Consider the following 16476-nt stretch of genomic DNA (forward strand, 5'->3'; position numbering starts at 1 on the left):
CAATGGCTAGAGGAGACGATAGGCCCAGCAAAGATTTTTCAAAGATGGTATCTGTCCAGTGTGGAAATAAACAAGACTCACCAAATGAGAGGAAGTGAAAGCTATTTCAGAGCTCAGTACAGCAAGGGAGTCAGCCACCACTACCTGTGTTTTGGCAGAGACTCAAAGGCAGGCTGAAAAGTGGGAAAACTCTGTAGTGGAGAAAAGGGAAGGCTTCTGGTGCGTTCTGACTGGACGCTGGGGAATCTACAAGCAGCCTAATTACAGCATCCTGTGCAATTGTTTAGGGGAGCATATTTGGCTTTCTCTGGCTAGTCCTAAATTGGAGGCAGGGACAAAAATTAAGAAAGCTGTCAGTCATTAATAAAATCATGGCCATCTTGGACCAATTGTTACAGAAGTGACAGTTTCGTTTCCTGGACTGTCACTAGAAATAGCAATCCGCTTCTGGTGAGCCTGCCTCATAGCAGCCTGGGTCCTGGACTGGTTATTGTGGATATGGGGGTTCATTTCCTGGGCAGGTTGCTGCAGGCTGTGGGTCTGAGTGCTCCTTCTAGAAATTATCTGGCCATTGTCTGTCTGTATATTTAGCCCCTCACCAGGTACCATGCTTTCTCAAGCTGTTAGAACCATGTGTACTTGAGCTTGGAGTTCCTCAAGAGATATGATGTTGTGTCAGAAAAAACCATGTAGGAGTCTATTACTTTTGGAACTTGAGAATTTTCAGCACTGGCTTTCTTTTTTTTTTTTTTCTAGTAAAGGATAGCTGAAATTTGGGTAAATAAATGTGAATAATTTTAGGAGGATCATTACAGATAGAAAGGTCTGCAGCCTATGCAAATGCTGTGTGTGTGTGTGTGTGTGTGTGTGTGGCTTCCTCCTGAAGTCACGTGAGGCCTAGGGACTGGGTGACACAGCCTGCCCGAGTACAGGATTCATTCCCTAGCTCCCTTTGCACTTCCACCCTTTATAGGTGATTTGTGGCCACATTTTCCCGTTTTGACCAAGTGACATATTGAGCTGTATTTGCACCTTATGGGAGGTTGGAAGAACCCAGTTCAAGTTCAGTAACCTCCTGTGGGAATCCTAGAACTCCAAAATTTTGTGACCTTGGGAAGGTCACTCTCTGGGTCTTAGTTTCTTCAACTGGAAATCAGGGAATGTCATTATAAGGTCCCCATCCTGGCTTGTTGGGAAGGTTAAGTGAGACCATTCTTATAACAAGATTCCTGTAATCTGTAAAATCAGACTCTCAAAAAATGACGTCAAAAAAATACCCCTCAGATACTGTGAAGTAGAGGAGGCAGATATTTAGGTTCAGGATAAATCATAAAATTAGAGGGAACAGAGTGGGTAAAATCAGTTTGAGCTTTGGGATTCACCTGGAGGGTTTTTTAAATTTTAAATATTTATTTATTTATTTTAAGGGAGAGAGAGAGAGAGAGAGAGAGTGAGAGAGAATCCCAAGCAGGCTCTCCTCTGTTAGTGCAGATCCCAATGTGGGGCTTGATCTCACAAAACTGCATGATCATGACCTGAATCAAGAGTCAGATGCTTAACTGCCTGAGCCACCCAGGTGCCCCTCACCTGGAGGTATTTAACTGTGGCATTTGTCGAGGAAAATATTTCGACAGGTGCTCTATAAACTCTCTGCGAAGGCCCAAGCACTGTTCTCTTGCTGAAGACCAGGCAGGCATATGTGTGGGATGATGGCGAAGGCGGGACCTTCATCTGCACAAATCCTCCTGTGGCATTTCGGAAAGGGCCAATTAGAGTCACAGAGATTGGGGTCACGGGGTCACTGATGGGACTTCCTTCAGGGATCAGCGTTTACTTTTCTGTATTTCCATCACAGAGCTCTTGGCCAGTTTCGGTAATGAGAGGGCTAAATCAAGCAGGATTTACCTCATGGGCTTGGATCTGAGACCAAAATGCTTATAAAATATTCACCGGGGGCAGCGTAGCATTTTATCATGGCTTCGGTTGCAATATTAACGGTCTCTCTGGGAATTCACACTCTTTCTGCATATATATAAAATTTACACGTCTGTCACTATGCATTTTCCCTCAGGATCAAGGAAGGGACCCAGGTTTTAATTAATGATCTCTCTCATGTTTTATTAAGGTGCTTGGTCTCTAGGGCTTTCCATGAGCTGCAGGGATATCTGAGCATGCATTTCCTGTAAATCCAGCAAAGCTTGTATGCAGGCACTTGCCCTCGGTAGTCTTTTCTGGTTTGTTTTTAGAGGTCTTTTCTCCCTGAACTGTTTGTAAGAGGAGATTGCAGACTGGGGTGTATTTTGCCTGGTGTCTCTGGGGACACAGTTGGTGCCCAGTTCACTTTTTGTCACCTCTCTTGCTTGAAAATATGGCCCAGCAGAAAGGTTGGGGCTCCCTGAGCCCAGCCACGGAAGGGACATTTGAAAGCACCTCTCTGTGCCCATGGCTGCCCTGCCTGGAGGCAGTCACACCTCTGGGCTGCTCTTCCCCAAACCACCCATGGAACATGGCGTGGCATGTCCCTTGAGGTTCTTTCTTTTCTTTTTTTTAAAGATACCTTTTTATTGTGATAAAATAAATATACACATAAAATTTGCCCTTTTAACCATTTTTTAAGTGTACATTTAGTGGCATTAGGTATACTCCCATCATTGTGCAAACATCACCACCATCCAGGGCCAGGACATTTTTCATCTTCCCGAATGGAAACTCTCTACTTCCCAAACTCGGGGTTCTTTGTGGGACTCCACGGGGGCCCCATCCCCCAGCGGCCCTAACTTGGTCATTGTTCAGGAGAGAAATCACAGGTCCAGGAAATGATTTCGTTGTGTTGCTATTTACAGCTCAAAGCTTGTGGAAGTACAGCCCACACTCCTTATCCGGACTTTGTTTTTCCTGAACGGGTCAAGCCCATCAGCTTGGCATCTTGGACCTTCTACCATTTGAATCCAACTTCTCTGTGGGTCTAGTCTCCATCTCGGCCACATGCCTCTTACCACCGTCTGAAGGCAAGCCCTTTGCTCTCTAACCACATTTCCGTTTCTTTTGGAAACCTGAACATTCTTTCCTCATGAAACCTGCCTCTGTTTCCCCTTCTGGAACAATCTTCTCTGAGTTCTTCCAGTGTATATTTGCCCATTTCCTAGACTACATCTTCTCTTCATTATTTAATGGCACTTCCCAGAGAGCAGGGGGTGCCTTGTTCTCTCCGTATTTGCCCACTATTGTGGTAGCCAATAAACAGCATCTCAAAAGATATTTATCCAATCATGGAATTGGACACTATGGATTACAGTGACAGAAATGTATGAGCTGGGGGTCCAGAATGCCTTTATTTATTTATTTTTTAATGTTTGTTTATTTTATTTTATTTAAATTTTTTAATGTTTATTTCTGAGAGAGGGAGAGAGACAGCGTGAGCAGGGGAGGGTCAGAGAGAGAGGGAGACACAGAATCTGAAGCAGGCCCCAGGCTCTGAGCTAGCTGTCAGCACAGAGCCCGATGCGGGGCTCGAACCCACGAACCGTGAGATATGACCTGAGCCGAAGTTGGACGCTTAACCGACTGAGCCACACACGCGCCCCATATGCTTGTTTATTTTTGAGAGAGAGAGAGACAAAGACAGCGAGGGGCAGAGAGAGAGAAAGACACAGAATCCAAAGCAGGCTTCAGGCTCTGAGCTGTCAGCACAGAGCCCGATGCAGGTCTCGAATCCCCGGACTGGGAGATCATGACCCGAGCCAAAGTCAGATGCTCAGCTGAGTCACCCAGGCGCCCCTCAGAATGCCTTTAAATTAGGAAAACATTTTGTCACATTTCTCCCATTTATATCGGATTGAAATCTGCCTATAAATAATAAAGAAGGAAACAGCATAGTTTATAGTACCTAAGAAGGATTCTGGAGCTTTGTTTGAGTTGGAAACCTGCCTTCCTTTTGATTGCTATGTAACCTCAGCAAGATATTTTTCTTCTCTAGATTTCAGCTTTCCTGATTGTTAAGCAGCGATAACAACTTGTATTTTAGTGAACATGAAATGCACTGTTATTTTATACACTACTAAGAAAGAAAAACTGCTATCAACTAAACAATGATACCATGCTTTCTGTGGCTTAGAGTTTGTATTTTATATGTATTAAAATAGTTCTTCTAGATGTATTTAGGCTTTTGAAAAGTCACATATCACTCTTTCAAAAGGAAAATTAATCACTTAAGGTTTTCCAAAAATGTCTTCATATTCAGGGTCTGAGGGTTCTGAAACACATTTCATTTTTTTAATGTTTTATTTATTTCTGAGAGAGAGAGAGAGAGAGAGAGACAATGTGAGCAGGGGAGGGTCAGAGAGAGAAGGAGACACAGAATCCAAAGCAGGCTCCAGGCTCTGAGCTGTCAGCACAGAGCCTCACGAGGGGCTTGAACCCAAGAACCCTGAGAACATGACCTGAGCCGAAGTTGGACGCTTAACCGACTAAACCATTCAGGCGCCCCTGAAACACATTTCAGTTCCATGTGGTCAGAGCTCAGGTGTTTTTTGTTTTTTGTTTTTTCTTCCATGTTATCATCCTCTGCAGCAGTGAACCTATTGGGGATGCAAGTCTTTTTCCTCTAAGAATGAACTATTATTTTCTATAGGGCTCTGTAGGTTTCTGCCAAGCTGTAACACCTTTCTTCAAGTTTTAAATGATGGTGCTTTCCCGATCTTACAAACCCATTCCAAGAGATGGCAATAACCAGGTTTCACGTGGTCCTTAAAATGGTTTGTACTTTGAAACGTGGGGGGACTGCAGACGGTCCGCGAGGCCACCAAGAAGGACAGTCCCCGCATAGGAGCTTCATCCAGACCACCTCCTGCCTGATAGCAACTGTAAGACACATCGCCACTTCAGAGATGTTAACACGTGAAAACCATAGGGTTCATTTCAGGCCTGGCTTCCCTCCTAGGGGTGTGGTGAGAGTTGGAGGAGAAGAGGATTGTGGCTGTGATTGCGGAAACATCACGGAGCTGTCTGATAGCAATAACTATTATTTATGGAGTGCTCATTAATGTGATATGCTTCTTAATGTATAGTGTTAAGTTTCATATTAAAATTTCCCCCTTTTTATTGAGGTCTGATGTATATTCAGTGAAATGCACAGATCTTCAGTACCCACTTATGTGAATTTTGACCCCTGTCATCTGCAGCCCTATCAAGATATTTTTATCCCTCCAGAAACACCATCCTTGGGCCCCTTCCCCAGATGGCCTCTGTTCTCATATCTTTCACCATGGATCTGTTTTGCCTGTGCTAGAACTTAATGGAATCGTGTGGCATGTGGTCTTTTGCATTTTTTTTTTCTTTGTTCGTGTGTGGGATTCCCAAGTCACTGTGTGTATGAGACCCTTGGGCCTTTTCGTTGCTGAGTAGCACAATATTCCATTGGGTAGATGTGCCCCTGTGTCTGCCTTTCTCCCCTTGATGGACATTTAGTTTGTTTCGTTTGGGCTATCACTTGTAAAGCCACGATGAACTTTTGAGGACAACTGTTTTTGATTACATGTTTTCGTTTCTCCTGGATAAATACCTGGAAGTAGAATTTTTGGGTCCAAAGGTGATTGTGCCATTGACAACGCCCATTATGCACAGGAGTCCATATCCTTGAGCTTTGGTGTCTTTCATTTGCGCCATTTGAATGGTTTTGTAATGGAATCTCAGTGGCTTGAATTTGTATTTTTCTGGTGACTAACAGCCACCATCATGTTTTCATAGGACCACCAGCCATCTGCACATCTCACCCTGTAAAGTCAGTTGCCTGGTTTTCCATGGGGTCATTTGTGTTTTACCGAGTTGTAGGATTCCACTCCTTTGTCAGATCAACATGTTGCAAATATAGTCTCCCCGTCTGTGGCTTGCCTATTCATTTTCTTAGTGGTATTTTTTATGAGTAAAGGTTTTTTTCATTGTGATGAAGTCTACTATCTATTTTTTTTATAGGTAGTATTTTCTGGGTCCTAACCAAAGTTTTGCTTATTCCAAGGTCAGAAAGGTATTCTGTATTTTCTTTTTAGAAGCTTTATGGGTTTTGCTGCTACAGGTAGGTCTGTGATCTGTCTCTAATGAAATTTTGTGTATGGTTTGAACTGTGATTCAAGGTTCTTATGTCTCCATCTTGCTAGCTAGCTGTTCTATGGCCATTCTTTGAAAATACAGTTGACCCTTGAACCATGTGGCGATTAGAGGTGTTGGCCTCCCACATAGTCAGAGTATAACTTTTGATTCACCCAAAATGTAACTGCTGGTAGCATCCTGTTGAGCCTTACCAATAACATAAACAGTTGATTGACACGTATTTTGTATGTGATAGGTTTTACATAGTGTATTCTTACAATCTTATTTATTTTTGAGAGAAAGAGAGAGAGAGAGATGGAGCATGAGCTGGGGAGGGGCAGAGAGAGAGGGAGACACAGAATCTGAAGCAGGCTCTAGGCTCCCAGCTGTCAGCACAGAGCCTGACGTGAGGCTCGAACCCACGAGTTGTGAGATCATGCCCCAAGAAAAGAAAATGTTATTAAGAAAATCACAGAAAGAGAAAACATATTTGCAGTGAAATACTGTATTTATAAAAAAAAATCCATGTGTACATGGATCTACATAGTTCAAACCTGTGTTGTTCAAGGGTCCATTGTACTGTCTCTTCCTCACTGACTTACTCTAGTACTTTGGTTGGAAGTCAATTGACTGTGCAAGTGGGTCTACTTCTGGACTGTCTATTCTATTCCATTGATCTGTTTGTCTATTTATCTATATGCCAATGCCATACTGTCTTGATCTGTAGCTTCAGCATTATTTTGAAATCAAGTAATATATCTCCTCTTCATTCTACTTTAAAGATTTTTTTTTTGGCTGATCCTTTGCATTTTCCTTTATATTTTAGAATACACTTGTCAGTTTCTACAAAAGACTATTATGAGATTTTGATTGGAATCGTATCAAATGAATAGATAATTTGAGAAAAATAGAAATGTTAAAAACACTTAGTTTTCCAATAGATGTATAGATAGTATTCTGTCTTTCTGATTCCTTCAAGTCCTCTTTCATTATTCTCTCAGGAGTTTAAAAATGGTTTTCTGTGTGGAGGTCTTCCACACATTTCTTTAAATGTATCTGTAAGTATTTTGAGTTTTAAAATATCTTGTAAATGGCTTTCTAAGAAAACTCATATTCCACTTGCTGTTGATATTTATAAATGCAATTGATTTTGTATATTGCCCTTGTATCCCGAAATCTTGCTAAATTCAATGTGTGATATATTTTACTTAGTGCTTTACAAAATTCCATGTTTATTCTTGAAGCCGCCTGTGAAGCAGGTGTTAGCACAGTCAGATTTTGTAAGAAGTTTGCCCTGAAATTTCACATGCCTCTTTCTTTGCTCAAGGTCAGCAGGTTGGGTAACAGGAGGACCAGGATTTGAATTGAGGTCCAGTCTGACTCCAATGGCTTGCCCCTTTCCGATCTCCTATAATATGTTACCTCTTCGACATTTGGATATTTTATTTATCTTTTTAAATTTTTTAATGTTTTATTTATTTTTGAGAGAGAGAGAGACAGTGAGCAGGGGAGGGTCAGAGAGAGGGAGATACAGAATTCGAAGATAGGCTCCAGACTCTGAGCTAGCTGTCAACACAGAGCCCAATGTGGGGCTCGAACCCACGAACTGTGAGATCGTGACCTGAGCCGAAGTCGGATGCTCAACTGGCTGAGCCACCCAGGCACCCTGACATTTGGATATTTGAATGGAGTGATAGCATGTGGTTTCCCTGGATTTCACTCGGACAGTTTTGCGTCACTGTGTTTCACAGGGATGCGAATTGGCCAATGGGAACTTTACGGCAGACTTAATGAAAATAAGGCGATAAAGAGATTGGGGGTTTTCCAAGTCAAAGAAGGATAGTCAGTATTTCCCAGACTCCTCCACAGAAGACCATTCACGCAGTCGGACGCAGTTGTGTAGCTCAACCCTCTTTCTCCGTAGTGTTGGTGCGCATTAGTGGTTGCTAAATCGTCCACGTGTGGGGATGCTGTAAAACTTGTTTCCCCTCCTTCTCTCTTGCCATGTGCTGCAGGAAACCATTTCTGTACAGCCAAGGAGCTCACAGAGGAGATGCGATCATTAGCATCAGAGAAGGAAGGGCTGGAGGGACTCCTGGACAAAATGCTGGTGCTGGGTGCCAGGAACATCCAGAAGCTGGGAAGTATGAAGGAAGATTACAGCAGACTGAGAAAGGAGCTGGACCAGGGTGAATCCGCCTATGGTAAGTAGTCACTGTTGCCTGGAGAAGTATCTATGGTGCCGATTGTCTTGTGTGCCTCATGTGAGCGTCCCTGTGAAAGGAGGTCCTGGAGCACACAACGCTTTTCCGGAGGATTTATTTGGCAGGAGCCTTGGCAAATGGGGTAGAAGTACTTCTCAGCTTTTGTTTTGCTATTAGCATGTGATGTCTTTTCTTCTTCTGTTTTTTCTCCCCCCTCCTCTACCCTGGATTTGCTAATGGCCTTGTGATTATTTAGAGCAATCCCTCCCTTAGCACCAGTCTTGAGAATTTCCTCTGCTTGACAGTTATGTTCCTTTTGTTCCTTGGCTCAGTCTTGTGGCTTGCACAATCAGAGACGAAAGCAGGGTGACTCAGAAAACTGAATAAAGACCCTGAAGTGGCTCTTCTATGTGTGAGGCTTTCTGAGAGCTTTTTTCCCCAGGAAGAACAGTGTAGAATAGGCCAGTGCTGCCCAAGCTGAAGTATCTGCCTGTTGGACGAGTAACTGTGTTCTTTTCTTGTGCTCTTTTCCTGTTCCCGTTGTTAAGAGCAACTGAGGTCCCCTTGAGGTTTGTTCCCTGAGGGATGATCTCAGAAGCTGCCGGTTCAGTCCGAATTGATAAAGTGAAAACTTACTTCTTTAAAAAAAAAAATGTAAAGAATTTACAGTGATTCTGTTTCAAATATGAAGAATGAAACCATGGAAAATAAATTCGGATTTAAAATATATTAGATGCTAGAACTTGGTTTTTCATTGGTGGAATGAGGAGAATAATATCTAGTTCATAGGATGATTAAGTGGTACAAATTAAATGAGGGAACTTATAAAATTTTGAGGTGTGTGTGTGTATGTGTGTGTGTGTGTGCACGTGTGCGCTCTTGCATTTCTTCTAGGAAGTAAAAGTTGCTGGAGGCCAGAGGTCATATGTAGTATATCATGGTCCCTAAACAAATATTGTTTACTAGAAAACTGAAAGACCTATGTACTAATCAATAGCTGTATTTACAAAGCATGCTTATTTAAAAAGAAATAAGAGAAGAATGGGGATTTTAGGTAGCCACGTTTGAAAATATGGCTCTTTGAAAATACTCCACAGACTGAATTAAATGAAGATGTCTACTTAAGACCAAATAAAATAAATAAATGTTAAGAAAATATTTGTAAAAAAGCCCAAAGAAATAGAAAAGTAGTTAGCAGAAAAATAAATTTTGTTTTAACGGCTTAGTCAATTGTAGAAAGAGGTTTTGATACAGCGTTTTGAATCACAGATAGGATGTTCCTTGTGATGGTGTCCTAGCGATGGACAGGCCTAATGTGGCTGAGTGACTGAGGGCTTCGTGTCTTTCCCCTCCCCCCACTTTTGTAGGTCAAGCCTTCTTTTGTGCCAAATATGTGGAGACAATGCATTTGAGTCTTAGAATAGAATGAGAGTACTGAGAGATGATAACACTTTTTCCAAAGTCGTGATGATGTGCTGTACAAAGTCATGACTTGAATGATCATTGGATATTTTATTTTTTATTTATTTATCTTTTAATTTAAAAAAATTTTTTTTTAAATTTATTTCTTAGAGAGAGAGAGAGACAGCTTGAGCAGGGGAGGGTCAGAGAGAGAGGGAGACACAGAATCCGAAGCAGGCTCCATGCTCTGAGCTAGCTGTCAGCACAGAGCCCGACATGGGGCTCAAACCCATGAACCCATGACCTGAGCCGAAGTCGGACGCTTAACCGACTGAGCCACCCAGGTGACCCGATCATTGGATATTTTAAATGAATTTTTGCTGTAGACTTTTTAAGTGTATAAACAGTAAAAGCTCTGAAATTTCTGATGTTGTGACTCCAGAATTTTTGGCACAAAACGGGGAATCTATTGTATCTCAGGATGAAGACGCAAACACATTTGGAAAGATTTAGTCCATCGATATTTTCATTTGGACACTTGAGCTTTTGAAAGCCATTCATATCTCTTCAAAAGAAAAAAGAGCCATGTGGTATATTTTGAGTCTCATCCTTGTGACTTTACTAAGTATTTTCAAAATGAAGAATAAAACATAAACAAATGGAATGAGAGAGTGTTACCATCATTGCTGATTTCTAAATTGCAAACGGCTTGTTACTGTTGTGAACGTGTTCTTTATGTTTTAAACTTGGACTTTGCTGGATCAGCTACCCTTTTCCTGTGCTTTAGGCTGAAGCTAATTTTTAACCAAACTGAGGTGAACTGGCATCGGGTCAACCCAATTAATAATCTTGGGTTAATGAGAGTAATTGGAGACAGATACATAAATAAATAATAAATTCCATAGCAGATTGAAGCTTTCATCCATCGAAATGCAATAAAACGAGGCCAAAGTCCACGTTCTGTCTTTTGTTGGCTTTTGAGAGATAAAAATTTAGAGGGAGCTCTAAATGTAGAGCTTTAAATATGGAGCAAATACAAAGGACTAGTATGCAGTTGTGGGTATATACCATGAGCTGACTTTTTTATCCTTAGATGAAATATTTTACAATAAGACTATTTAAGAAATGGGCACTATGTAGGATTCTTAAAGCAGATTTTGATTTCTAGCTCTGGCTGCAGAACAGCTGCACCCAGGAAAAAAGCAATTTGGGAACGGATGAGCAACTCCATGATGGTCAGGGCCCCGGGCTCTTCTGTTCATCTGTACCCTGGGATGTTCGGTCTAAGATGGCTGACATAGTCATGCACATGTCCAAGTCCAGCCAGGGGTTCTGTTTCTATAGCAGATGGAGAGTTTTGTGGGGTGTTTTTTTTTTTTTTTTTTTTTGCTTCCTTTTGTTTTTAGAGAGACAGAATGCAAGCAGGGGAGGGGCAGAGGGAGAGGGAGAGAGAACATCTCAAGCAGGCTCCGTGCCCAGAGCAGAGCCCAACGTGGGACTGGATTTCATGACCTGAACCAAAATCAAGAGTTGGATGCTTAACTGACTAAGCCACCCAGGCACCTGAGATTTGCAGTTTTAGGGAACAATTAGTAGTGTGTCTCGTATAGAGAACTCTTCCTGATGGAAAGTGCTTTGCTGATCAATATGATTATATCTATGTCTCTGCCTAGACTGAGATCAAAGAAAAGCACTGTCGTTAGTTTCATTTGTATTGTCTCAGTATCCAGCCAGCATGGTGTCTTTGAAAATAGTAAATGTGCCGTAAATTTCTGTTCATTTACGGGGGCCAGATGTTAAAATGAAACGTTCCTTTATTTCTATATTATTCCTTCACTCCTTTTCTTTGAATTATAGACCCAGACCTTGGATCTTCTTCTTTTTTTTTTAATTCTTAAAATTCATTCTAATTTAGTGAGAACAGAGGTAAGTTTATCTTTCATGGAAGATGGCTTGCTTCGTCTGAGTGGGATTTTCAGATGGGGGTGTTGGGAAGACAGAACAGAATGATGAAAAAGTACTGAAATGTGCTAGAGTCCTCAAGGGCAAAGAGAGACAGAAGTCATCACTGATTCCATTGACTTTGTCACAGTGACACAGAGTCTCTGTGAAGAGGCGGGAAGGCTGTGTGTCTTCACCTCTATCAGCTGTTCTTAAGACTTGCGGAGAACACGTTTGAATTCCCAGCAACTTTAAGTACAGTGAAATAGAATGGAAGGCTATATCTATCTTTCAGCCCCTGAATACTTATGGAGATTAGCTGTAAACCTTTAATTATTGTGCATTTTAATGTTTTCTTTTTTTAAGGAGGGTGGGATAAAAAAATCAGTAACTTTTTTAGTTGGCTACACCTGCTTTTCAGAAAAAAGACAATGCTGAGATTTATCTAACTTTTTCCATCCCTTGCGTAAAAGTTGGTAATCTGTATTGTACTTTATTAATATTGTTGATTTCACACTATAACTCAGATATAAAGGAAGCAGACGTCAAGGGGAGAGATTTAATCACAGAATAATCAGGCCTAGAATTTTAAATAGGACATCATTAGCATGTTAATGAATTTCCCCACTTTACGCCAGCTGCCTCAATGGAAAAGATGTAGCTCAAAAGTCTGGCAGGATCTGTGGCCCACCAAGCTGTCAGGAATTCGCGTAGAGGGTCCGTAAAGTACGTAAAGGGGGGGTTCTCTGTGTGAGTCTCAAATGGCAGGATTTCATTTTTACTGGCAGTGATGGCTGGGCTGGGTTCCGCTGTAACTCATTTGCCTTTCAGTGCGTAAGAACAAGTGGAGGGCAAAGGAGCCGTTTTTAAGTGTAATGAAGTTGGAGTGGAGTCAGTTTTTTATTTACGGTTTGGGGCGACTACAAAAAGTCCTCCTTAACCGCAGTTTCACTCTCCAGGGTTTCAGTTACCCACAATCCACCCCTGTCAGGAAGAAGATGATCCTCTTTCTGACGAATCCTCAGAAGAACAGCAGTAGCCTAAGCCTCCATCAGCACACCTACCTCACTCACCGCACTTCATCTTACATAGACGGTTCAGCACTTCACATCATTACAAGTAGGGTGAGCTCAGGACAACAGGGTGCGGTGAAAGAAAGAGTGAGGCCACGTTCACAAAATTTTTATTACAGGGTATTGTTATAACTGATCTATTTTATTAAGAGTTGCCGTTCTTCATTTCTTACCTGCTGAATTTGGTTTTAATGTTTATGTATTTATTTTGAGAGAGAGCATGCATGCAAGTCAGGGAGGGCCAAAGAGAGGAGAGAGAGAATCCCAAGCTGAAAGCAAGCAGCCTGACCCGGGGCTCAATCCCACGAACCATAAGATCATGACCTGAGCTGAAGTTGGACACTTAACCGACTGAGCCCCCCAGGCGCCCCTGTTTGTTTAGATTTTAAAACATAGAGAATATGGGGTCGCCTGGGGGGCTCAGTTGGTTCGGCTGCCGACTTTGGCTCAGGTCATGATCTCATGGTCTGTGGGTTCGAGCCCCGCGGCGGGCTCTGTGCTGACAGCTCAGAGCTTGGAGCCTGCTTTGAATTCTGTGATTTCCTTTCTCTCTGCCCCTCCCTGACTCAAGCTCTGTCTCTCTCTGTCTCAAAAATAAAATAAACATTAAAAAAATAAAAAAAATAAAACGTAGAAATATGAGCTTAGGGAGAAAGGCTTCCTTTAAAAAATTTCGGCATCTTTTTTCCTCCATTTGTTTTCCATGGGCTGGCTTTTACATCTTTAATTATTTGATTAATCTTATTAATAAAATGATTATTTTATCAGGATTGCTATTAAATACATATTTGTATTTTAAATTTTTCTCTGTGTTTTTTCCCTTTCTCTACTTCTATCATTGCATCTCTGTTGATATGGGTATTTCTCTGCAACCACGTTTGCCTGGGAATTTCCATGGTTGAAATTTGCAATGAACTTCTTTCCTCTGTTATCAAAAAATTGTGATAACCCTTTTGGGAGGCTTCTCTACAACGGTGTAAAAAGCCTATGTTGGGATCAAGGAGGCCTCAGTTTAATCTCGCTTCTGCTGTTGGCTAATCATCTGTGTAGCACCTGGCATAGAGGCATCACAACATAAGGTTTGATGAATGACTGATTTTTTAGCTGATCTCTGCCTCTCAGTTCCTTCACGTATGACAGCGTTTTCATCTTTCCATGAGTCATTTCAGTAATGATTCATTTGACCCTTATGTATGCCAGGCTCTGTGTTAGGCCGTTGTGGTCCAGAGTGAATCCGACTGTCCCTGAGGCCACTAAATCCTCATTTACTCTAGTCCCTTCTGATCTAGTATTCCCATGATTGCATCTGTACTTTGTTCATTTTTTTCCCTTGGTCTCTACTACTTCTGATCTCCTTCTATTTCTGCATAAGTTTTTAGAAGTCCTTACTTGTTACTTTCTTTTCCACCTGTGTCCTTGTTTGCTATCCACACTCCCTTCCCAATACTCCAGTCGCATATCCCCTAGGTGGGAAGGCAGTGATGCTTTGAACCGTATTTCACACCCAATTGCAAGAGGCAGTTTTTTGATTTGCTAATTTTGTTTGGAGCGGGAACAGATTCTCTGTAACAGGGTGGGTGCGCGTGACGCTGAAGGGTCTGGCGGATCGTTCTTGGCAACTGGGTGTTTCCTAGTCTTTCTTGATTTCATGACTCTGGGCTTTGATGACCTTGGCGTGTGTGCACATGCACACACCCACACATACCCACACTGTCGAAGGGTGACTAAGAGGAGCCTTGTGCTTCTACACTCCCTCCTGGACTAAGCTCAGAATGGTGAATAGATGGAACCCCGTGATTCCTAGAGGAGAGGTGGCGGTTTGGGTGTGGTGTGGTTGAGGGCTGATCTGTTGCACAAGACCTGTCGTGTACTGCAGAGTGCTTCCTGCTTCCTGTCCGGACCGTTGTCTTCTGTGGAAACTCTTCTTCCCCCGCCCTCATTTTTAAATGCCCATGGGTGGGAGTGGGGCCACCCTAGGTGAGCTGAACAACTTCAGCATTAGGTTCTGATTTGAAAATAGGTCGTTATTATTATGATATTAGAACTTAATTAGAATTAGGACTCTGTTCTAAGGATTCATAAAGGGATTTGTATTACCTTGTATAGAGGTCCTTACAGGTTTAAAAAAGATTTTGTTAAACATTTATTCATTTTTGAGAGAGAGACAAGCATGAGCAGGGGAGGGGCAGAGAGGGAGGGAGACACAGAATCCAAAGTAGGCTCCAGGCTCTGAGCTGTCAGCACAGGACCTGATGTGGGGCTCGAACTCACAAACTGTAAGATCATGACCTGAGCTGAAGAAGAACACTTAACTGACTGAGCCACCCAGGAGCCCCAACAGGTTTAAAAATAAGTTCTCTTAAGAATTCTTCTTCCTTTGCCCTTTGTTGTCTATCTTCAGCGTGTATTTATTGGACCCTTTGCTGTGTGCAGAGATTAACTATAGCTATTACGGATTTACTATGTTATTTCAAAGGAAGGAGTGGTCCCCTGTATGTTGTCAGTTTCCTTTCAGGAATAAATGTGGATTACGTTTTGTTTTGTTCTTAAGCCCTTACTCTGTGCCAGGCACTGAGCCAAGTCTCGACACGTATTTATCTGCCGAATTCTCTGGACAGTGTGTGGCCGGCCTCTGTATAGTCTCCATTTTACAGATGAAGATGCTGAGGCTTAGGGTGGGTCATAGCCTCGTCCAGAAGCTCAGGGACAGGAAGGGTAGGGGCCAGGATTTGAATTCTTTCTGTCTGCAGTTTTATGTTTTGTTTTGTTTTTATGTTGGTTTCTGCTCTTCATGAACTTGATTTCTAACATGAGCTTCTCTATGCATCCCTTAACCTCACTGCTCTACCTAAATGCTACACTCACAGTCATGACTATGAAATCCATGTCTCCTAAAAGTCATCTCTTGATACTGTCGAGTGCCCCGAAAAGAGGTGGTTTTTTTTCACTTCTGAAATTTCTAAGTATCTTCTCTGTATTTCATTCCTTAAACGACGATATCTTATCTGCAACTTCCCCGATACCAGATGGATCATTTCACTTGATAGGAGGTGCTATAGCTTATCATCGTTATGAAAACAAGATATTTGGTATTAAAACCAAAATCCTTTGTTGTCGAAGGGTGACTAAGAGGAACCTAGCATCCCACAACTGATTGGGAAAAAAGTTGAACTGTAGCCATTTAATTGGATGCATATTTGTTAACTTCAAACCACTGTTTGATATTTTTTCAAAGAACTGTTGATAGTTCTGCTTCCTGTTCTAAACTCCTTAGATGTCAGTGTTTTCCTTTGTATTCTTAGAAGTATGGGCATTAACAAGTAGGTCGACACGCTATCCAGAGTTTCTGGTAGAAGACCAGCTTGCCTATGAATTGACTAATAGGTCATCCTATTGACTGCATGGAATTCAACTTGCAGAATGAGATGGTCCTCTTTCTAAGCTTCTTCGAGTGATTTTTTAAACTTTAAATAAAACATTTAAAATATTCTATAGCTCAGGGCTTTGAGGAATTACGACTGATGGTTTTCACCGAGTCCCATTTTGTGAGGTGTCGCAGAATTCGGTTTTACTGGTGCTGTGGCATCTTTTGTGCAATCACAGTTTTTTTCAGTGATTAATCGTGTATGAAATATCTTATTTTCCTCTTGGACATTGCCGTGAGTGAGGGCCTTCTGCCGTTTCACTCGGGTACTTCCTTTTCTATGAAGCTGCCATAGGTTTTGTGACCCAAGAGAGACAATACTTGAGAGGCCATTATTTGTTGTCAATTT

General features: G+C 41.9%; 1 protein-coding gene across 1 annotated transcript in view; it reads left to right on the forward strand.

The window, feature by feature from the left end:
* The window catches only part of DISC1 (DISC1 scaffold protein), a 315034-nt gene that overhangs the window by 106309 nt on the left and 192249 nt on the right, over positions 1-16476 (forward strand). Inside the window, 1 exon segment of the mRNA XM_039241275.1 lies at positions 8100-8288. Within this exon segment, the coding sequence (XP_039097206.1) occupies positions 8100-8288 (189 nt within the window).

The sequence above is a fragment of the Hyaena hyaena genome, unplaced genomic scaffold (genome assembly GCF_003009895.1).
Source record: "Hyaena hyaena isolate Hyena2069 unplaced genomic scaffold, ASM300989v1 scaffold_193, whole genome shotgun sequence".
Classification (NCBI taxonomy): domain Eukaryota; kingdom Metazoa; phylum Chordata; class Mammalia; order Carnivora; family Hyaenidae; genus Hyaena; species Hyaena hyaena.